This window comes from Macrobrachium nipponense, chromosome 7 (genome assembly GCF_015104395.2).
Source record: "Macrobrachium nipponense isolate FS-2020 chromosome 7, ASM1510439v2, whole genome shotgun sequence".
NCBI lineage: Eukaryota > Metazoa > Arthropoda > Malacostraca > Decapoda > Palaemonidae > Macrobrachium > Macrobrachium nipponense.
Window position 1 is genome coordinate 110,360,337 of NC_061109.1, and position 25,002 is coordinate 110,385,338.

Here is a 25,002-nt window from a genome sequence, read left to right on the forward strand (position 1 = left end):
GATGTTAGTGTTATTACGTATGTGCAGAAGGGATCCAGATGGGAAATTCAGTCATGTGATCACCACAACAGAGACGCAATACTTCATCGCAACCTTTGCAAGTGCAACCACGGTTTCCGATGTAGCGTTGTGTCTTTGATGTGGTCACGTGACTGAGTTTCAGAGGGGGAATACATGTGTCAGTTAAGGGGAAAACTTTCAAATTATAAGAGCCATTGTCGCTTCGTTTTCCTGTTCACAGCAGTTATGTTGGTCTGTATTTTTACTTTTTATGGAAGTTGCTATTGTAGATTTATGTTGTTGCTTATTCAGTTATCTTTTATATTCCTTCATTTCTTTGTCTTTACATTTCCCAGTTTCCTTTGATTTGAGATTTATCCTTTTCTGTTTTCTTTCACTTTACTGTATCTTCACTTGAAGGCGGCAACTCCCACTGGGGTTCCTACTGCGCATCTCTGCTATGATATAGATACAGTCGCAAATTGTGTTAATTGTCTTGTGGAAAAGGTTCGTTTTTTGTTGCTGTTGGCCACACTTATGACAGGCCAACATAAAGGGAATTTTTGTCTTTTATTTCCTTTTGGATTTTAAGGCTTTCTTTGCATAGCGTAATAAAAAGAAGTGTTCCGAATGTTTTTAAAATGCAATAGGTCATTTGGCCAATGTTCTGTGTGCGCGTGTGTGTGTATATATATATATATATATATATATATATATATATATATATATATATATATATATATATATATATGATAACTAAGCTTAAATTTTTAAGTTACGTCTCTTTCGTGTCTGTTGAAATGCTAATTGAAATCAGAATTTTTTCATTTCAATTTGTTATTTATGTTATTTACTGAATAAGATCAATTTAACGTTTTTTCATGCTGAATAAAAGTGATTGCGAAATGGTGTCCTCTCCTTTTATATTCTCTGATTATTTTTTGCACAGGAATTTAAATATCAAGTTGAAAGCTCCAAATGTTTTACCTGTGTTTATACACGTGTTCTATTTTCCAATGTAAAATATTGTGTAAATGGAACGCGGCATTTATCAATTTTATTATTATCACTTCACTACCTTCCTATTCCATCTCATGCAATACATATGCTGACACATACGTATGTAAGTATGTATGTATATTTCCACACACACACACACACACACACACACACATATATATGTATATATATATATATATATATATATATATATATATATATATATATATATATATATATATATATAAGCGAATACCACGGGAAATGATAGTCAGGAATCCAAGCGCTTTCGTATTTATTCAGACATCGTCAAGGAGCTACTCTGAATAAAGACGAAAGCGCTTGGATTCCTGACTATCATTTCCCGTGGTATTCGCTTATTTATGAAGTCACGTGCATCTACTGTGATTTTTTAAGCATATATATATATATATATATATATATATATATATATATATATATAGTATGTAGTATGTATGTATGTATGTAGTATGTATGTATATATAGCGCACGTGTGTGAAATCTATCGAGCCTCGTTCGCCATATCAATGGAGTTATAACGGCAATACAGTAAACACTTACGTAATATTTCGATTTCTGGATTGCCGCTAAATATTCATCTATGAATATGACAATAAATTTTTCTTTTCTCTGCTTCGAGCCTCGAATTCATGTCGGGGGTGACAAATGATACATATCTTCAAATGTCATAAAACAACAGTGTTGGAAATGGTATCGATGACATAAGCATTTATTATATCCTAACATTTTTCCTATATATATATATATATATATATATATATATATATATATATATATATATATGATGTATATATATATGCATATATATGATATATATATATGTATGTATATATATATGTAATAGATATTAAAACCAGGGCTTGAATGAAGAGCATCTTCTATCAAGCCCTGGTTTTAATATTTATTATTCGTCTCCGATTTCCACGGAACTCTTTTATTGCTGATATATACATACATATATATATACATGTATGCATGTATGTGTCTATGTATGTATATAAATTGCTGATTATCTTTTCTAATTAGTTATAAAGGATATGAGCTTGCGAATTCGTTAAGTAAAGCGAGTAAGCAGCTCTATATCTAAAATCAGCAACATCTGAAACCCGGTAAGAGTTCAGCACAATTCCTTGGATGAACGTGATATGTGCATGAAAAAAAGTTAGCCGAGATTGAAATCTGAAGAATACTTATGATCTGCTTTTACTGAAGCCTGATTAACTGATTTACAAATATTGAGAGTAGCATTCCCTGAATGTCAGCTTCCAATAAGTATCTCCTTTCGGGTCATTCAAGTGGGCAGTGAAATAGCCAAGAGGATACTGATAATAAGTACTTTATTATCAGTAGCCGTGAGACTAGTTGACGAGTGTCCTGTATCGCATCAGCTGTCAATCATAGCAAGGACGTTTACGAGGCAGAAAGGTAATTTAATCTATTCAAGCCCAGGTTATTATGAATAAAGATGATTTTGTTCTAGATAAATCTATAATATGGTAATTGCTTATATACAAAATTGTTTTCCGTTATTATTTCTTCCAGTACATGCTATATAATAATATATCGAATGATATATATTTATGTAACATGTAAATTTATGTGCTTTGATTGAACGCTATTTTTATCATAAACCATTGTGGTATTAATCATTACCTTGGTATTGGATTGAAATACAAGATTTGGGTATAAAGTCAATCGGTGGGACCAAAGAGCCCATACAGCGCTGAAAGCGTTGTTGTTGTTTTTGATAGAGCAGCCCGTGCTGAAAGGGATGCTGCAAAGAACCTAAGTAATGCCTACAGTACACCGCGTGAGGTGCACCGATGGCACTAACCCCCCCCCCTCCAGCGGGGTTTTCCATGATATTGCAGCCTGTAGTTGTTTTGTGAAATACACTTAGTACTCTTTTCTATTATTGTTGATAATTTTACATTATTTTCATCAGATATTACCTAGGAGGGGGACCTGTGGGAGGGTGGTAGCACCATCAGTGCACCTCACGCGGTGACTAAAGGCATTGCTTAATGTGCTTTGCAGAGTCCCTCCGGTCCCCTAGCATTCCTTTTACTGTACCTCCGTTTATAGTACTATCTTTCTTCCATCCCACTTTCCACCCTCTCCTAACGATTGTTACATAGTGTAACCGCAAGGTTTTACTCCTGTTACATCTCTGAAACCTTATACTGTCAATTTTCTTTTTAACCTTTGACCGAGATTTTATATTCCATTCCAAGTATCAGGTATATATTCACTTTAGAAAGCTGAATCTGATCAGACTTCCCTTAAGACTTTTTTAAGAATAAATCCACAATAATTTCGATTTTGCTTTTTAAGTTTACTTTGTGCCTAGAACACATTCTCTTGTGTCATTTCTATGGTTAGCTTTTATGTTATGTTACGACTAAGACCGATGAGAATCTCATAATTTTAGCCTTCACAAAAATATTATAGATATAGTCTTCATCTCTTGTCAAATTTTCGAAATCTCGAGACGATTAACCTTAAAGATCTTATTGAAGAAATTGCCGCTATAGTAGATTCACATCAGCCGTGCATCAGATGTCTAGGCCAGTCCCTTACGACGCTCTTGATTGGCTGTTGATAAGCCAGTCACAGGCCTGGAAACTCTCAGTCTCTCTCGAGAGTTCACATAGGCGGGATGTATGTTCCACCTCTCATTGAATGTTACTTTTGAAAGACGTATCCGTTACTTTTGAAAGACGTATCCCTCAGGAGAGGTGGAACATACATCCTGCCTATGTGAACTCTCGAGAGAGACTGAGAGTTTCCAGCCCTGTGATTGGCTTATTAACAGCCAATCAGTAGCGTCGTTGGGGACTGGCCTAGACATCAGATGCACGGTTGATGTGAATCTATTACAGCACCTAAGCCGATCAGTGAACCAACAGTTATTTACTATTCATTACAAGATTTATGGATATTTTATGGTACGTTTAAGTTTCTAGTTCCGTGTCAAGTGAGTTTCATTATGCTCGCTTTGCGTTTCAGTCCCTTCACCTACGGTAACATCTAGCACAACGTTTTATAGGGAGTAAGATTCTCCTGAATAAGTATACACGGGAAATGCATATAAAAATATTATGAAATATATGTTACGCCAAACTGAATTTCCGTTAAAAAACGTCTCGAGAATTTGTCTTTCAGATGAATAAAAGAAAATAAACACATGAGAGGAAAAGATGAAAGAATTCTGAGGACGGGTCGGCAGATCTGGCAAAGAAGACGTGGAGGGGGAAACATAAATTATTTAGAAGAGGCAAGTGGAGGAACAGATTTTACTCTCAAAGGAACACATTGATTTAAGATCCGAGGTGGAACTCTTATCATATGCATTAACAGAGATGGACTGGGAAGGATATTCAGTGTTCTTGAAAATGGTGGATATTACGATCATTTGGAAGAGATGTCACCATAGGATGCCTGATTGTAAGATGCCTGAGGCCGTGATGAATTTTCTTAGAGTATCCGGTCAGAACAAGGATCGATGTACTGTGGATCTAGGACTTATTAAGAATTTGGTGATGAATGACCAGCAAATCAAGCATTTTTGTAAATAAATATATAAGCAAAATTACTTACAGAGCTACAAAAAAAAATCAGGTAACACCATCAAGAAACAATAAGGAGATTACAACATTTATAGATAATTGCTAAAATAATAATTTCGGAATTCAGAAACTTTCCTAGAAATTGAAACACCAACGAGTTGCAAAATGCCTAATGTATTTATACAAGTAAATGCTGAAGTTTTAATTTACTGGGAAAAGAATATTTAAAAACATTTATTTGAGAGAACGTCAGCCTCAGAGAGTTGTAAGGAAAGTGAAACATTTAAACATAACCAGAATAACTTGAAAGAGAAAGAAAATGTGAAGTAGGTTATCCTTTGAGGTAAAGACACCAAACGAACAACTTCACGGAAATGAAGGCATTTACTACACAGAGAAAAATCCGAAATGATAATTTTCTACGAAACGGGAATTAAAATAAAGCCTCTACTAAACGAAACTCAGTTTGCCAAAACATTAATAATATATAAAAGCAAGAACTTTTTTCAACAGATATGAAGGACTGATAAAATAATGAGGACAGCACTTCCTCCTCGACTTACCTTCGACAAACATCCACATGAAGTTGGTTAGCGTGAAGTAATTGAGCGCCACGAAGAACATGCACCCAACGCTCTCATTCACAAGAGTCTGCAAAAGACAGTTCAGAGGCATTTTATTAACTGACGTGCTGTAATAGGTCACAGGCTTCGTCTGCCATATTCAGCAAAGCACAAAGGATGTCAGGTCAGCCAAAGGGAGGCGTAAAGCTTAAACAAAGCGCAGACAAGGTGAAGCAGTAATGGACTTCCATTGTTCCATGGTGGTCTTACAGATGTTTTTTTAATTTTCAATCATTCTGCATCTGTTCAATTATTTATAATTTATTCCTTTATATATATATATATATATATATATATATATATATATATATATATATATATATATATATATATATACTATATATGCTCGATATATATACATGTACATAAACACACAAATATATGTACATATATAGATACGTATATATATATATATATATATATATATATATATATATAATATATATATATATATATATATATATATATATATATATATACACATATATACATACATACATACATGAACTCCAGTTCAGATGTGGCATCTGTTACTTGGATATAACCCTTATTCCAGTTTCCTGCTTCCCTTGAAAAGTAAAAGATGAAAATTACTGCTGTTTTGACTCCGTTTATTTAGTAATGAACTTATGGCGATGCGCTATCTAGATTTTCAGCTACTGAGCCTGATGGGCGCAACTGTTTTAAGAAAAAGTATTTATATTATGCTGGATTCAATATGGCTATACAGCGAACAAGACTTCAGTCACAATAGTGGGCAGTACTCCAGCTGTCTTTGAAATTCCATACAAAGAAATCTCCTCTAAATGCATGTAAAGGTGTTCATGATGAGGATAGGAGGCATGTGGTCACTGAAGCAGTGAGCATATTATTGCAGAAGACTACTCTGTATGTCAAGGTGTCTTCAGACTGAATTCTCACCTCCAGCCGAAGAAAATTGCATTCCAAACAGTTCGTTTTCTCTCTGTAGAGTCAGAGGATGCAGTTTTGTGTAGGACCTTGGAGAAACATCCGTGATTTTTGTATAATTCCATTGTTTATTTTTGTATTTCCAAATTTTTTTCATAGTATCAATCTTTAATTTTTCAGCTGTACTCACCTATGTATTGGAGCATAGTTCCACTGTGAAGCAGTTATAGCCTTGATGATAGTCACGATTTAAAGGCTGAAATAGTTGTCAACATGAAAGGAATTGTTCAAAATATCACTGATTTTCACATTTTCCTAAAAAATTTGACCCTTCAAGATAAAAACAGTAGGGAAATGTGGTGCCATAAAGTAGTGGATGCCACATATACACTAGCATTGAATAGAGTCTTCTGAAATGTATAATATATATTATTTTGTGCTTGTTTATATCTATTTATCATCATTAATTCATTTAATTGCCGTATAAAAAAAAGATGAGGCTCTCCTATTACAACAAAAATTGTACAGCATTGTTCGCTTTTTGTACTTATAAAGGCTGTTTATCAGTACCTCTTCGAACCCCTCACTACACATTCCGCGGTTAGCCTTTATCTTTCGCAAACTTATCACTTCTGGGATATATTAAATCTGTTCTGTTTCATTACCTCTTCCACTCCATTTATCTAGCACGTTCTGCGTCTCTCTGTCTTCTCTCCTCTCTACACCTTGAGATTTTACAATATTTTCATCGTCTGCATATTTTGTATGTATATATACACATACATACACACATACATATTATATATATATATATTATATATATATATATATATATATATATATATATATACACACATATATATATATATATATATATATATATATATATATATATATATATATATATATATATATATATATGAATGAACGTTTTCATAAATGTTGTTTTTATCTTTCTAGATATTAAGCCACGGATACCTTTTACTAACAGATTTAAATCTACCTAAAAAAGATCTATACACAGTAGTAATTGCGCATTTTAAGCGCATTTGCCCGTGCCAGGTTTGGAACCTATGCCTCTTGAGTTTTAAACAGTATACAATTATCTTCCTCATTATAATAATAATATTCATTATCCATACAACGTTCAGTTACTTTCTGGCAGGGCAGATGTATTTTCAGTGTTCTCATTCGTCCGCAACTGTTTTTTTTTTTTTTTTTATTTTTTTTTTTTTTGGCATTTTGTTATTCGGTGCAGTTAAGAACATTTGTACATGCATTGTGTGGTAAGCTGAAGATATATCCCATATTATAGCGCTTGAATAAACACACCTGCATAAGGGCACACCCGCACAACAACACTCATAATTGATAATAACTCTATCAGTAAATGTATTACACAAGGACAAAAAACAGATGTCACAAAAAAAAAAAAAAAAAAAAAAAAGAATATTCAAACGTCACTTACTTGTACTGAAGCGTAAACAATCCAGAAGAGATTGTGCAGGAGGTATGTGAAGAGGAGATTCGTGTGGATTGTATTTCTCAAACATCTCAGGTCCCTGAAAGAGAAACATTAATTCATGTTAGATTTTATGGACTAATGGTGCATCTCGAAGCCATTCAGAATTCCTCAGATATCTAATTTGCCAACAATATGCGAATGCTAATTCATTTCATACAGGGTTTATGGAAAAATTCCCTTTCGTGTGCTCTGAAAAGAAAGAAAAATATATTTCACAATTACATACATATATATATATATATATATATATATATATATATATATTATATATATATATATATATATATACACACATATATATATATATATATATTTTTTTTTTTTTTTTTTAATAAGAGCCCTCCCTCAAACATTTGCCCCTCTCGTGATATGTTGCAAAACCTCCGTCAACAGTTGCAGTATTGTGAGAATGATCTCTCATCCTTTAGATAAACACGGGAAAACTCATGCAATGCGAAATGCGATAAGGCAATGCATGTTAAATATTGCATAAATGAGTGAATTTCCAGGAATATAACATAGGCTAATTCTGTCAGACACAGTTAATGTGATTCAGCATATTCCGTTTTATAACAAAAGAAGCTACTATTATTATCGCGCATTACAATAAAAAAAAACTAATAGTTATGATAACATGGTAAGCTGTATTTCATTATTAAAATGTGTCAGAAGGTTTCAATATGTATTTCTAGTTATGTTCATTTTGTTTCTTTCTTTGATATTACCCTCACATATCCCTCAGTAGCTAGTTTAGTTCCTTCCTCGCATAGGACTTACGTTTAAATTGAAACTTATTACAGTTTTTGAACGGCGTTGTTGAAGGTTATGTAATTGATTAAGAGGAGAGATTCTGTAACTGGTGTCAAAAGGTTGTTGCTGATGTTGTCCGTGTATGTAGTGTTCCACAGTCTAATGTATGGGGACCTTTGTTTTGACATTATTTTCGACTTTGGTGATGTCATCAACATCCATTTAATGTTTTGGTACCGGAAGTAGGGAACCGTCCAATGCATCAGTCAGTCTCCCCGACAGAAATAAATGTCTCGTCAACATCGCCAGATATTCCGTTTTAGGAGACTGCCGTCAGTATGATTGGTTTCCAATAATCTCTTCCTATTCGGTTCTCTCATCTCGTATACACAGCCAGTATCTTTTACTTCCTTTTGCCTGAGTCTCTGCAACTGGAAGCTTACCGTTGTCAGCTTTTCAGAAGAGATATTGAACGTTATATGCAGAATACATAGTTCAAGTTCGAAATTAAGATCTTTGTTTCGAATCGAAAAACTTTTGGAGGGAGGGGGGCGGTGACCTTACTAAAGCGCATTGCGGAGACCAATAAAGGGTGAGGTTCAGTTCCAAAGCCTTCCTCTAACTTATGGAGAGCGTCATCAAAGACTTCCCCCACTCTCTACATTGCATGGTTTGGATATGCAAATGCATTGCGCCCACGATCTTCTCCCATATCCATACCCGGGGGGTGCGTGCGTCGAGGGCAATCTAGGTTCAATTTTTTTTTTCTTTTTTTTTCTCTTGATTCCCGTAATTTCATTCTGATGTATTTTTGAGTAGTCATTATATCATGTTTATTAAATTATTGGTTGCTATTAACAGTTCATTATCAGGTAGAATCAATAGCAGAGTAACTTTCGTGATAAATATAGCGAATATTAAAAGCACGATTATTATATTTTAGGCTTCATGGTATTATTATTGCGTGAGGGACACGGAACAAAAAAGAGATTCTGTTCTTTAAATGCGTTTTCTTTTTTTCACACATATATGACTATTAGAACTTGTTCCCAATGAATGGCTGTTGATTATGAATGATAATAATAGAAGTAAATGATGATATTAAATAGAGGATGACTAATGTTTGAAGTGATTGTCAAATCAACTCTTGCGTGGAGAAGTGAGTCTTGGTCGTTCAGTCAGAATGAAAGATAATTGCTGGAAGATATTGAACTCGATTGCATGCGTTTTGTTTGTAAGAAATGAGGTGTAAAAACATTACGATGTAGAATAAATGACGTTGGAATTGAAAAAAAGAGAGGTATTTTTAGGTGTTTTAATAATGTAAAGAGAAGGGGAAAAGATCAACCAATCAAAATTTGATAGTTTAAGAATAGCGCTTGTATGGTCATGAAGTGGGAGAGTGAGCAGACAGACGTCATAATCTTTTGGCATTTGTTTGGCAATAACGCAATGCTGACGAAGGCTTTTTGTAATTGTATGGAGAGGTTATGACACTAAGAAAACAGACAGGAATCGTGACTGCAGTAATGATAATTTGAAACCACCAACCTGTATGGCTAATAGCATATTATTATTTTTTATTTTTGTCTATCACAGTCCTCCAATTCGACTTGGTGGTATTTATAGTGTGGGGTTCCGGGTTACATCCTGCCTCCTTAGGAGTCCATCACTTTTCTTAGTATGTGCGCCGTTTCTAGGATCACACTCTTCTGCATGAGTCCTGGAGCTACTTCAGCCTCTAGTTTTTCCAGATTCCTTTTCAAGGATCTTGGGATCGTGCCTAGTGCTCCTATGATTATAGGTACAATTTCCACTGGCATATCCCATATTCTTCTTATTTCTATTATCAAGTCTTGATACTTATCCATTTTTTCCCTCTCTTTCTCTTCAACTCTGGTGTCCCATGGTATTGCGACATCAATGAGTGACACTTTCTTCTTGATTTTGTCAATCAACGTCACGTCTGGTCTATTTGCACGTATCACCCTATCTGTTCTGATACCATAGTCCCAGAGGATCTTTGCCTGATCGTTTTCTATCACGCCTTCAGGTTGGTGCTCGTACCACTTAATAATTACTGCAAGGTAGCTGGTGTTTCTTGCACAGGCTCCAGTGGAGGGCTTTTGTTACTGAATCATGCCTTTTTTTTGTACTGGTTCCGTGCAAGTGCTGGACATTCGCTTGCTATGTGGTTTATGGTTTCATTTTTCGTATTGCACTTCCTACATATGGGAGAGATGTTATTTCCATCTATCGTTCTTTGAACATATCTGGTTCTTAAGGCCTGATCTTGTGCCGCTGTTATCATCCCTTCAGTATCCTTCTTGAGCTCTCCCCTCTGTAGACATTGCCATGTGTCATCGCTGGCTAGTTCTCCAGTCTGTCGCATGTATTGTCCGTGCATTGGTTTGTTGTGCCAGTCCTCTGTTCTGTTGTCATTCTCCTGTCTCTGTATATTTCTGGGTCTTAGTCTACTTTTATCAGTCATTCCTCCCATGCACTCTTGAGCCACTTGTCTTCACTGGTTTTCAGATATTGCCTCAGTGCTCTGTTCTCGATGTTGACGCAGTCCTTTACTTAGTAGTCCCCTCCCTCCTTCCTTTCGTGTTAGTGCTTTGTGTATTGTCATATGTTTCCTCGTTCTCTGGTCTATGCTGCGGAGTTCTGCCTTCGTCCATTCCACTATTCCTGCGCTGTATCTGATTATTATTATTATTATTATTATTATTATTATTATTATTATTATTATTATTATTATTATTATTGTTGCTATTAGTATTATTATTATTATTTCAAAAGAAGACCCATTTTAACGCAAACTTCGTTGAAAAGAGTTCCATTCTTTTCAACTATTATTATTATTATTATTATTATTATTATTATTATTATTATTATTATTATTATTATTATTATTATTATTATTATTATTATAAAAACCTATCTAAACAAGCAATAAATAGTGAAACTGAACTGTTTGCAAGTTTTCTTTCTAAACTATGAAAATCAGTAGAAACAATATGTGTCACTTATATTGTTCATGCCTGAATGTGTTCATTATTGAATGTGTATGGTCGAAATAGATATGTAAATGAAAAAGCAGACATGTGAATGCCAGGAAATATTTTCATTTGTTTGTCCAAATTGTTTAGAGAGAGAGAGAGAGAGAGAGAGAGAGAGAGAGAGAGACCCACGAACCCAGTTTTCTTTTGATTGTCACTGAGAATTTTGTTAGTAACATTGCCTTGATTGATTGTCAGTTAGGAATTTAACAAGCAAAACATAATTTTCACAGTTTAAATAAAATTGAATTTTTTCGACTATACGCTGGAGGGATGACAGAGTGTGTGTGAAATAGCATAATTTACAGTAACTGACGGAAGAAATATTTTGTTCACTGACATTTCATCTAGATCTTACGCAAACCAGACGGTATTCCAACTCCTTTTAGAATGAATGCTTGTTTTACGTTTAACGACCTTGCTTCTAAATTATTCCAACTTTTTCAGCGTTCGTTCTTGTTTGTATTGTTGTAGTTAATTACAACATCATCGTAGGCCTTTCAGTTTTGACATTACAGTTTTCTTTACCTCTTATCCTTGGCTACTTCTTATTTCTTTTTTGTTTACTTTACTAATAAACACATCACGTGGCATTTTAGATACTTTCTAAATTTATTGTAGTTATATTATCTTTTCCACTTATCTTTACCAAATGCTCAAAGACGCTATTATCCATTTGTGAACTCACTCTAATTTATTTTGGTAATCTTCACCTTTCAGAATATTTAGATTTTTTCAGCCATTTCCATTTTTTTTTTTTTTTTTTCCTATAGAAAATGGTCAGGGACACTTGCATGTTAGTTTTAGCCGTAGTAAAATTACTGTCCTTTACCTGCAAACATTTTTAGGTGCTTCCAACCATTTTTATAAATACTTTAGTTCTTTTTTTTTATAGCAGATATTCCAAGGTGATTGCGACCTTTTCTCTATTAATTGTCATTTATTCTGATATCCTTGACGTGAAAAGACATTCAAAGATACTCCCAAAAATGTTTAGAGAAACTACCAAAGCAATGGCTGGTTCACTTACTGGAATGAGATGAAAATCCACAAAGCGAGAGTGACAGCAATTAAGCTAAGCGAATTCCCGATGTAGAAAATAGTGCTGATTGTGCTGACGGTCGACTCTGACGTCTCCGAATTGTTGGTCAGCGCCTTCAGGCAGAACTTATACGAAGACTTTTTGGACCAAGTGCCGTTCGAGTAGCAGTAGAGCGTGGCGTTGTTCTCTGGTAGGGAGAGACGATGAAGAATAGTTATTATTTGGAAGAAGAGTGGCGAGTCTTTTAGATTTTGGGTTTTTGCAGATTTTGAATAGTGTAAGATGAATCATGTATGAAAGGGCCGTTCAATCAAGTAAGAGAAATTTGTTGAAAAAGTGCCAACTGAATACTGACTATTGTAAAAGGGGCAATGTTGAAGAAAACTGGGAGGTACTTTGGTATTCTTATATTTAAGAAATATATAGTAGGAGAGGTATCTTGTAAAAATGGGGAGTATTAAGTTTTGCATTGCAGGTGTTCCATGTTGCAGGAGAGACAAATTAATGGCGCCTCAGTGGCATGGTCGGTATGGTGTTGGTCTGCCACCTCGGTGGCCGCGAGTTCGATTCTCGTGCATTCCATTGAGGGGTTAGAGATGTGTACTTCTGGTTATAGAAGTTCACTCTCGACGTGGTTCGGAAGTCACGTAAAGCCGCTGGTCTCGTTGCTGAATAACCACTGATTCCATGCAACGTAAAAACATCATACAAACAAAGATTTTGGTGGCTAAGATTATATTTATTGATTTGATAATTATTGGTATGGGAGCAGAGATGATTTTAGTAAGAATTAGTGCCATTGTACCATGTTTCAGTTTGATGAATATTTAATACTGAAGGAAAGATAATTTTACGAATACTGGAGACCATGGTATTATTGTATTGTAAGAAAGGAAATTTAAGGAATATCGAGGACCATGATATTATCATACAGTTTGACAGGCTTTTCAGATTGCCGTCAACATCATTATATATATATATATATATATATATATTATATATATATATATATCTATATATATATATATATATATATATATATAATATATATATAGTATATATATATATATATTAATATATATATATATACTATATATACATACATATATATATCTATATATATATATATAGTATAATATATATATATTATTATAAATATATAATAATTTATATTTAATAATTATATATATATAACAAAATCCACGTAAGAAGGCGAGTGAAAAACGGGTCTTGGGGACAAGTATTTTCGTAGTATATTCTACTTTTCCAAGTTCACACTAAGTAAAAACAGTTTATATACAGCAAAAGTACTTTCGTTCGAAGTGCCGTTTTTCACTTGCTTTCTCACGTGGATTTTATGATATTCTAAAGCTCATGTACACGTGCTACTTTGAATATACACACACACACATATATATATATATATATATATATATATATTATATATATATATATGAATAACTTGATCACGAAGTATATAAAACGTGATGCTATGTATAAATAAAGGTTTTTGCCACGAAGGAAAAAATGAAAAAGCGAGATAGCCGAGTACTTTCGGTCCTGAAGTACTCGGCTATCTCGCTTTTTCATTTTTTCCTTCGTGGCAAAAACCTTTATATATATATATATATATATATATATATATATATATATATATATATATATATATATATATATATATATATATATATATATATATATATATATATATATATATGTGTGTGTGTGTGTGTGTATTCAAAGTAGCACGTTTTCAGTCATGTATTATTTGATGTCATTCCAGATCATTTACTAATGAAGTATAGGTTATTTAACATGAAGGTATATATGTGCAATGTATAACTGAAACCATGATTTCCCTGTAAGACGGGGTAAGCTTGTTCTTGCCATACCGTAATATCATTTGTCGCCTCTTTTCCGCTCTTCCCGATACTGTCGAATGTAAACCATTCTACAGAAAATTTCATTCTTTTTCGGTTTTTTTTTTTTAAATGAGATGTCTATAGTGGCTGGGACCATGATTTCAAAATCTAATTAAAACCTTCTTTTATGGTTACTCGTGTGAGTCCGTGACCGCGCGCCGTCCTCTTCCACGACCACGTGACTTGTCAAGAGGCATTGCTTTTCCTTACCTACTCGTCAATCGATCATGTTGATCCCTCATTCATCCAGCTCAGGTCTCTTACAGAGAGAGAGAGAGAGAGAGAGAGAGAGAGAGAGAGAGAGTGAGAGAGAGAGAGCTTTTATTTATCGGAGGGCTTCTTAGTAGAACAGACCCAAATAAGGCTTCGAAAGTCTGGAAGACATCGATTTCTTTCCGTGACCCTATAATCCCTTTCAGCTCAAGAGGGCGGTTTTTAGCCTTTAAACTATAAAAGAGTGAGATATATCGGTGTCAGCTCTGATGTTCTCACTTTTTTTTTTTTTAATACTGAGCGGAGATTTGGGCGAATTTACTTTTTTTTATTATTATCATTATTTTTTTTAAATGAAATCTGTACTTCTGGATGACTGCTTATTCCTGTTTAGAATGTGTATAAGTTGGTTATGATCGAGGATCATGTAATCAGTGTGTTGACAGAAATCGCTAGAAGCATTACAATAACGGATGCGAATATCACTTCAAAATGAGAAAGCAAGCCACCACTAGACATCGCCTAGTATGAAAAAAGATGAGAGTCATTACAAAAAGAATTGTGGGAATCATTCATTAAACACACATTTGGAGAATCATGACGAAATGGGACTCTCAGATCCTTTACGAACGAACGACAGACAGAGAGAAGTTCCACCCCTCCCCCTCCCCCCCCCCCCACCTTCCTTTTTTTTTTTTTTAGAAAGTTAGCAAATTAAGGTTTTAAGGAAAAGCTAAAGTATTAACAGAAAGTTATATTTGTATTTTTCAGGTGATAGGTATATCGAAATTTAATCGACATTGTACCCAAGATCCGACCAATCTTCATATAAAAGGCTTACTAAAATTACTGTATACATGTAAACCTTAATTATTCCTAGAGGAAACTTACAAGACCCTACTGTAACTTTGTAAAATTTTCATATTGGACCCAATTAATGAAAAATATTGGAACTTTAAATTTCTTAAAAATCAGAAATAAGTACGAAGGAGTAAAAGGTAAATTCAGTGACGCGAAATCCTCTTAGTGAATGAGGAGTGTCATTCGCTCTCTATGGTCTCAAACAGAAACGCAGTTCAGATCGGCATCGATATCCTCAGGTGAAATAGACCGGAGATCAGAGGGAAGATTGAGAAGGAAATTAAAACTCGAGGAAATTAAAATAGCGGTCACAGCTTTGGCAAGTAAAAGGATAAAACGCCAGGAACAGAGATTTTTTTAAACTGAGAAAATGAGAGAAAGAAGTCTGGTGAAATCTTAGAAGAGATGAGCGAAAGAAATCAGGTGAAATTTTATTGACACCAAGAACAGATGAGAAAAGTAAATTTAACTCTTAGTAAATCAGGAAAGAAGACTGATGCAGCTACATCAACTTCAGTAAAAAAAGGATCTGTAATGTGTCCTCAAGAGACGTTAAAAATGTCTTAATCAGCAACATATTCTACAAACGTTTGGCAGAGAAGGATCACCATGTTGAAAACAATAAATTTATACCTGCAACGTTTCTAAGCGCACTTTCTTAAAGAAGACACGCTTTCTTGGTAAAGGATAAAACCTGTATGCACAAGAAAACCAATAAATTATTATAAGGCTGGAAAATATATCACAGACCAAGGAAGAGGGAAGTCATATGATTGACTCGTTTGTGTCATCGGACGTCGTCACCAAGCGCCTCAGTGGCGTGGTTGGTATGGTGTTTGCTTTCCACCTCGGTGGTCGCGGGTTCGATTCTCGGCCATTCCATTGAGGTGTGAGAGATGTGTATTTCTGGTGATAGAAGTTCACTCTCGACGTAATTCGGAAGTCACGTAAAGCCGTTGGTCCCGTTGCTGAATAACCACTGGTTCCATGCAGCGTAAAAACACCATACAAACAAACAAAAAAACGTCGTCACCAAGAGGCCCCGAGAAAGCTATCGCCAAAAAGCTTTCTTGACAACATTAGCCATTATTTGTAAGCCCTACGAAGTTAAGTAAGGAAAACGTAATGAGTTGTTTACTCTGCTGAATAGCCTGGATGCATTTCCTGAAGTCCAACTTCAGATCTTTCCTGACTGGCTCTCATAAAAAGAAGTTGCTCCATAAAAGAACTTCTAAGGATTGCCATGCCATTCATATACCAACTTTGGTTTCTTTTATGTCTTTGCCTCCATTTTGTGTATTCTCTCTCTCTCTCTCTCTCTCTCTCTCTCTCTCTCTCTTGGAAATACTTATTTATGTTGCCTAATATCATGGCTCTGGTGTCCTTTAATGCTCATAAGCCTGTTTCCATATTGAATATTGATCGAGTTATTTACACACGTAGATACTTATATTTCTTATAAAGTAATTTTATGCTTATTACTGATACTTTCAACATTAGGACAGATAAAGTAAAAAATGACAATGCAGAACCTTGCGATAATTAAACACGTTCTGTTTCCGAGAAATTTCTTTGGTTTTGTTTACAGCCATTAACTGTGATGTAAAAATAATAGTGACAGTAAGAATTCATTCACAAGTTATCTTTTTCGTCTTTTGATCTGCTTCCGGAGGAGAATTTAATTTTCTTATATGCAAAAGCTACGTCGTGTAAGCATTTAATTTAAGACCTTTTCTTGCTGTATTTTTTTATATACATCTCCTCAAAGAAAATCCTTACTACTTCTGGTGTTTTATTTATTTTTACTCTCTGCCACGCTCATCTTGCAATACCGAAAGTTTTTCATATTTAGCCTTCTTTAGTTATCCACAAGGAATTTAATTTTAAAAGTGAAAACATTGTCTCAAATATTTCAGATATTTTGTATGCATATTTTCATTATTTTTTCATTTACAGTCTTTGTAGTAGGCAAGTCGTCAAGTTTTTGTCGTTCTTTTTCTGTTAAATCCACATTTTTTTTATACTATTATATCGCAAAGTCCCCAAACTTGATGACGTCTTGTCTTTACTACGGAAATTTTCATACTTTTTTCTTTTTTTACAACCACTTAACTTCTCTCTCTCTCTCTCTCTCTCTCTCTCTCTCTCTCTCTCTCTCTTCTCAAGTAAGCATCCGCATACTTTTTGTTGTCTCTTTGTGATGGGTAATCATCAGTCCCATGTGAGTTCTTTGTAAGCCAAAGGATTCTTTGAAGGGGGAAGATTGTATATTTAGAATCAGATGGTAAATTTAGAGTTAAACGGTTAGGATTTTTTACGGCACAGTTTATTAGAAAAAACAGAGATTTATCGCGACAAACTGACTTACTCTCATGCAGACTTCCTAATATGTTTAGATAAGAAGGAAAATGTGAGAGAAATTTATGAACTCGTACAGGAACTGGAAGAGAGGAATAGTAATTATTTCCTGCGAGACGTAATCGGGAATAGAATTATCTGTTTGTGTTATATGAAGACATCAATGGTTATTGACGGTAACATGTCGCTTTCATGTAACAAATTCGCTTTTAAAGGAAATTTGACTTCTCTCTGTCACCATGGTTCTGCTAAATAATCTCTTCAGTGCTTGTCATTGGTATTCACTCTGATTTTTTGTGCATCACTTGATCAGTGAAATAGAAATATGATGCACAGCTTAAGTTTTGTTTTAATCAGTGTTTTAATCATCCTAGAATTTCTATTTATCTATTTTTTTTTTTTACTCATCAAGGGAAGCGGATCTCTTGTCAAGTCTAATGAGATTCCAGGGGTTTCTCTTACCACGTAATGTAATGACCTCCGGCAGCGTTGAGATCAGAGTATTATTATTATTATTTTTTTTTTTTTTTTGCTCTATCACAGTCCTCCAATTCGACTGGGTGGTACTTATAGTGTGGGGTTCCGGGTTGCATCCTGCCTCCTTAGGAGTCCATCACTTTTCTTACTATGTGTGCCGTTTCTAGGATCACACTCTTCTGCATGAGACCTGGAGCTACTTCAGCCTCTAGTTTTTCTAGATTCCTTTTCAGGGATCTTGGGATCGTGCCTAGTGCTCCTATAATTATGGGTACGATTTCCACTGGCATATCCCATATCCTTCTTATTTCTATTTTCAGATCTTGATACTTATCAATTTTTTCCCTCTCTTTCTCTTCAACTCTGGTGTCCCATGGTATTGCGACATCAATGAGTGATACTTTCTTCTTGACTTTGTCAGTCAACGTCATGTCTGGTCTATTTGCACGTATCACCCTATCCGTTCTGATACCATAGTCCCAGAGGATCTTTGCCTGATCGTTTTCTATCACTCCCTCAGGTTGGTGCTCGTACCACTTATTACTGCAAGGTAGCTGATGTTTCTTGCACAGGCTCCAGTGGAGGGCTTTTGCCACTGAATCATGCCTCTTTTTGTACTGGTTCTGTGCAAGTGCCGGGCATTCACTTGCTATGTGGTTTATGGTTTCATTTTTCGTATTGCACTTCCTACATATGGAGGAAGATGTTATTTCCGTCTATCGTACTTTGAACATATCTGGTTCTTAGGGCCTGATCTTGTGCCGCTGTTATCATTCCTTCAGTTTCCTTCTTTAGCTCTCCCCTCTGTAGCCATTGCCAATTGTCATCGCTGGCTAGTTCTTTAGTCTGTCTCATGTATTGTCCGTGCATTGGTTTGTTGTGCCAGTCCTGTGTTCTTTCTGTCTTTCTCCTGTCTCTGTATATTTCTGGGTCTTCGTCTACTTTTATTAGTCCTTCTTCCCATGCACTCTTTAGCCACTCGTCTTCACTGGTTTTCAGATATTGCCCCAGTGCTCTGTTCTCAATGTTGACGCAGTCCTCTATACTTAGTAGTCCTCTCCCTCCTTCCTTTCGTGTTATGTATACGTATGTCCGTATTTGCTCTTGGGTGTAGTGCTTTGTGTATTGTCATTTGTTTCCTGGTTTTCTGATCTATGCTGCGGAGTTCTGCCTTCGTCCATTCCACTATTCCTGCGCTGTATCTGATTACTGGCACTGCCCATGTGTTTATGGCTTTTATCATATTTCCGGCGTTGAGTTTTGACTTGAGTATCGCCTTGAGTCTCTGCATATATTCTTTCCTGATCGTGTCCTTCATCTCTTGGTGTTTTATATCTCCTCCTTCCATTATTCCCAGGTATTTGTATCCTGTCTCATCTATGTGTTTGATGTTGCTCCCATCTGGAAGCTTTATCCCTTCAGTTCTCGTTACTTTGCCTTTTTGTATGTTGACTAAGGCGCATTTTTCTATTCCAACTCCATTCTGATGTCCCCAGATACAATCCTTACAGTCTGGATTAGGGTATCTATTTCCTTGATGCTCTTACCATACAGCTTGATGTCGTCCATGAACATCAGATGGTTGATTTTGTTGCCTCTTTTCTTGAGTTGGTACCCGGCATCCATCTTCTGTAGTACTTTTGTCATGGGAATCATGGCTACTACGAAGAGTAGTGGGGACAGTGAGTCGCCCTGGAAGATCCCTCTCCTGATATTAACCTCTGCTAGTCTTATTCCAGAGCTTGTAAGTATTGTATTCCAGTTGCGCATTGTATTTTTTTGAGGAAGCTGATGGTGTTTTTTCCTCTGCCCCATATATTTTCAGGCATTCTATTAGCCATGTGTGTGGTATCATGTCGAAGGCTTTCTTATAGTCTATCCATGCCATGCCTAGGTTGGTTTTCCTTCTCCTACTGATCTTCATTACCATTTTGTCTATCAGGAGCTGGTCTTTTGTGCCCCTACACTTCCTTCTGCAGCCTTTCTGTTGGTAGGGGATGGTGTTTGTCTCCTCTAGGTAGTGTATAGCCTTTCACTGATGATACCTGTTAGTAACTTCCACATTATTGGTAGGCAGGTGATAGGCCTGTAGTTACTGGCTATATTTCCCTTACTCTTGTCTTTTTGTACTAAGGATGTTCTTCCTGTGGTCATCCATTTGGGTGCTTGGTGATTTGAGATACAATGCTGGAGTTGTTCTGCTATTCGTGGGTGTAGGGCCTTGAAGTTTTTGAGCCAGTATCCATGGACTTCATCGGGACCTGGGGTTTTCCAGTTTGGCATTTTCTTTAGTTGGTGTCTGACTGTGTCTGTCGTGATGTCTGTGAATCTTTGTTTTATTCTCCCTGTTTCTTCTTCCTTGACTTCCTGGAGCCATGTTGCATGTTTGTTGTGTGATACCGGATTGCTCCATATGTTTTCCCAGAGTCTCTTACTTGGTTCGGCTTCAGGAATTTCTGGGTGGTTGTCTCCCCTCTTAGTTGGCTGTATAGTCTTTTCTGGTTGGTTCCGAATAGTTTGTTCTGTTGGTATCCCTTATTCCTGTTCATGTACCGTTGGATCTTGTGTGCTTTGGCCTTAAGCCTCTGTTTTACATCTTCTATTGTGTTGTTTAGTCCCCTCTCTTGTACTTTGTATTTCTCGTTGAGTTCCTCCCTTGTTTTCTTGCTTCTTAGCCTTTTTTTCTGCCATCTCTTTCAGTTTACTCAAGTCAGATCTCATCACCATGATTTGCTTTTAGCCAGGCGCCTTTTCCAAGGAGGTTGCTGTTTTGGTTTCTGTTGGGTTGGTTGTGACGGTGGTGTTGGTGTTCGAATCCCCATCAGTTCTGCTACTAATCTTGCTCCTGCATATGTCAAGTTATTTGTTTCTGTGATACTGGTGGTGTGTATTAGGCCCATTATTTCATTGACCTCACTTGTTTTCTCCCTTAATTTCTGGTGTTGTAGGCTTTCATGGAGGGGATCTTTGTTCTCTCTGTATCTGTCTCCATCCATTGTCTAATCTTTTCTACCCATTCCGTCCTCTCTGTTACTTCGTCGGTGTTTCTTCGTGTGTCGTTGTTTGATACTTCATCCTCCCTGTCGTTCTTCTGTGGCATCGTCTCTCAGTTCGTCTTCGTGTAATTCGTTGTCGTGTGACATTTCCCTTTTCAGTTCTTCTCTTTCTGTTGGGGAGAGCCAGTTCTTTTTCTTTATGTTCCTTACTTGGTCTGCCAGTCTCTGCTCTGTTTGGGGGGTGTTATCCTCTCATTCCAGATGTTGATCAATCTTCTTCTATATCCTCTCTCCGTCGGGTTGCTTCTGATGTAGCATCTCCATATTTCCTTATTTTCTTCTCTTGTCCATTTCTTCCTTTTTGCCTCTGTAGCTCCAATCTCAGGCTGTTGATTACTTTCGTTGTGGTGATCAGTTGCTGGATGACGACCTCCAAGTACCTGACCGTCTTCCCCTTCAATTGGGTTGAATACCTGGTTGCCGGACGAAGCTCCTCTGTTGCCAGAGGTTCCATTACGTCGTTGTCGTTTATTCCTTCATTTCTTTCCATCATTGCTGAGTTTTGCTATTTAACCCATAGCTGGACCCTACCCCATCAGGGATAGGTACTCATTTACAGCTGAGTAGACTGAGGAAATTATGGTAAAGATCCTTTCCCAAGGAATCAACGCCGAGGAGAGCGGTCACCCATCCAACGACTGACCAGCCCCAATGTTGCTTAACTTGACTTAAGTCTATTGAAGACCTAACCAACTCCTCCACGGCGCCACATATATATTATTATTATTATTATTATTATTATTATTATTATTATTATTATTATTATTATTATTATTATTATTATTATTATTATTATATTATTATTTACTAGGGCATATGGTCTTGCGGAAACTAGAATATCTCAAAACTGGTGAGCAGACTTCCACATCGTCGAACACCCAATTTCGAAAATAGGAAAAAGCAGAAGTTGTACGTTTTTCAGTGAATGACGGCTTTGAGAATTTATGATGATGAAAATCATAAATTCAGAATTGAATATCTCCTCTCTTACCTTTTTCTCATTGAATTTTTCAGTTTTACGGTGATATATATATATATATATATTATATATATATATATATATATATATATATATATATATATATATATATATATATATATATATATATGTGTGTGTTAGCTGTGTATGCTTCTGCACAATCAGAATTTATCAAGAAATGCCCTTTCCTTTGCAATTTTATTTAATGGATATTTGCAACTTTTATTTATTTTTCTTGCTGCTCTCTCTCTTCCTCCGAAAAGTCATCTTATTTGGTTTCCCTCATCACACATAAAAAAGGGAGAAGCTACTCTCCTCTCTCTCTCTCTCTCTCTCCTTCTCTCTTTCTCCTCTCTCTCTCTCTCTCTCTCTCTCTCTCTCTCTCTCATGCTGAGACTTCTTTTCTCGCTGAGAATCTGAAGATTTACGGTAACAACTCTCCGAATTTTCCATTATTATGATTAGATTACGTCTTCCATCCTTGCGCAATATCTTATATAGCTTCCGGTTCTCTTGTTGTTACCTCCTTTGCTTCATTTTGCCCTTATTATTATTATTATTATTATTATTATTATTATTATTATTATTATTATTATTATTATTATTATTATTATTATTATTATTAGAGAGAAGACCTTCCCTGAGGGCAGTAGGATCGAAAATAATGGCTATTATTATTATTGTTATTATTATTACCGTTATTAATTATTACTCGAAGTATCCGCCAATTTACATTGATTCCAATAACTTGCTAGGTGTGGTTCCGCTGGAAAAGAGAAAGAAAATCGAAATATACAAAGTTAAAAGTAAAGTAAAAACTAGATAAATGAATGCAGTGTTCCCTCCATAAATTTGATTATTCCTCTTGCTCTTTCATTTCTAGAATTAAATCGATTTCTTCCGTCCTGTATACATTCAAGTAGAGATGGGTAATAAATGACAAGAGCATTATTCTAGTTACGATTTCGAGGGCAACAGATGTGCTTGATATATGTATTTGTGGTGCTGAAGTTTATAGTTTTGACTTGGCGTGATCGTAAGTATGCTAAATTCATTTTGCCTAATGGGTAGTAACACTAATAACAAAGGGTGTATGTAATTGCATTAATCTTGGGCTACAGTGTGTCAAGAATTTAGCTTGAGTTCTGAAATTCACGAGCTCAGTTTGTTAGGGCAAATAGTCACGAAAGTGCATAACAAAAAATGGTTGTGCAACGCGCATCTTTTTTTCTATGATTTCTCTATATATAGCAGCAGAGCAAATACGGATGTATCCTAGTGTTTATCAGTAATATTGGTTAGGTACTTCCATTTTTTTCCATTTACTTGTCTTCATCCAAAAGAATGACTTCGCACACGGAAGTATTCCAAACTGGACTGGCCAAAGAAAGTAGCCTTTTCCTGTCCGTGCTCTCATAAAATGCAACGAGGATGTGGTTGGCTATGCATCCTTATATCATTAAAACACAGAGAGATAAATCGGCTTGACATCTTACGTGTAGTCTTGGCAATCGTTCTAACCCTAGGAATTTACGAAACGGTTCAAAAGCACGGAGGAGGTATGTGTATTTTGCCTATTTTTTGGAGCCCAGCTTTGAGAAAAGCCTAAGATTTGATTACCCATAGGCTATGATGGAAAATGGTGAGAATGGTTACACAAAAAAGAAACACTGATTAGGATATAATAAACACTTGTGGTAATGGAAAAATTACAAGTTTATGAAGCAAGCAATATGTGTTAATAAGACATGGTCAGTGTCAGTCTAGTGGCCAAAGCTTTAAATGTTTCCAAGTTTAGAGAATTTCGAATTAGGATATGTTTTTCAAGCGCAAACAATAGGTTTTGGGTAGAGTCTTCTCAGCGACATTAATTTGTGTAAAACTGGTATTAGACAAAAAAAATAATGTCTGCTGGTTTTTTTCTTTTCTGTGGCAAATGATGCAATAACTATAATTGTACAATTTCACACTATCTTTCATGGGGGTATGTTCTCTATATATATATATATATATCTATATATATTATATATATATATATATATATATATATATAGTATATATATATATATTTATATGTATATATGTATATGTATATATATATATATACTATATATATATATATATATATATATAGAGAGATAGTATAGATAGAGAGAGAGAGAGAGAGAGAGAGAGAGAGAGAGAGAGAGAGAGAGAGAGATTTTTCCGCAAATCGAAAGGTAGGTAGAATTTACCTCTTATTAAAATAACACTGAATAACGCCGATTCATTAATGCAGCATAAATCGCAAACTACAATTTCCAGGAAGTACTGAAAGAAATTTCGGGTTCGTCCTTATAACGCTGATCTCAGAGCGCACAGAATTCAGAGACGTGACTACGGCTTTACTGGGGACTTAAAAATCAGAGTCCGCGATTAACGCCGTTCTCACAGAGCCTAAAAACCTCGATTCCCGTTCACTGCGCTTCCTGGAGCTCAAAAGGGTCCGGCTTCACCTCAAAACATACATCCACTTTAAAAGGTCGAGTGTGAGACACCAGGCAGCGATCTGTATATTTGATGAGAGAAGAGTTTCAACAAAAACTCGCATGAACTGGAGGTGCCTTTGGCTTCCT

General features: G+C 35.6%; 1 protein-coding gene across 1 annotated transcript in view; it reads right to left on the minus strand.

The window, feature by feature from the left end:
- Positions 1–25,002, minus strand: part of LOC135217715 (diuretic hormone receptor-like) — a 248,908-nt gene that overhangs the window by 56,369 nt on the left and 167,537 nt on the right. The window contains exons 3-5 of the mRNA XM_064253703.1: positions 12,510–12,708; positions 7,611–7,704; positions 5,174–5,261 (exon numbers count right to left, since the gene is read on the minus strand). Coding sequence (XP_064109773.1) covers positions 5,174–5,261; positions 7,611–7,704; positions 12,510–12,708 — 381 coding nt within the window. The remainder of the gene's footprint in view (positions 1–5,173; positions 5,262–7,610; positions 7,705–12,509; positions 12,709–25,002) is intronic.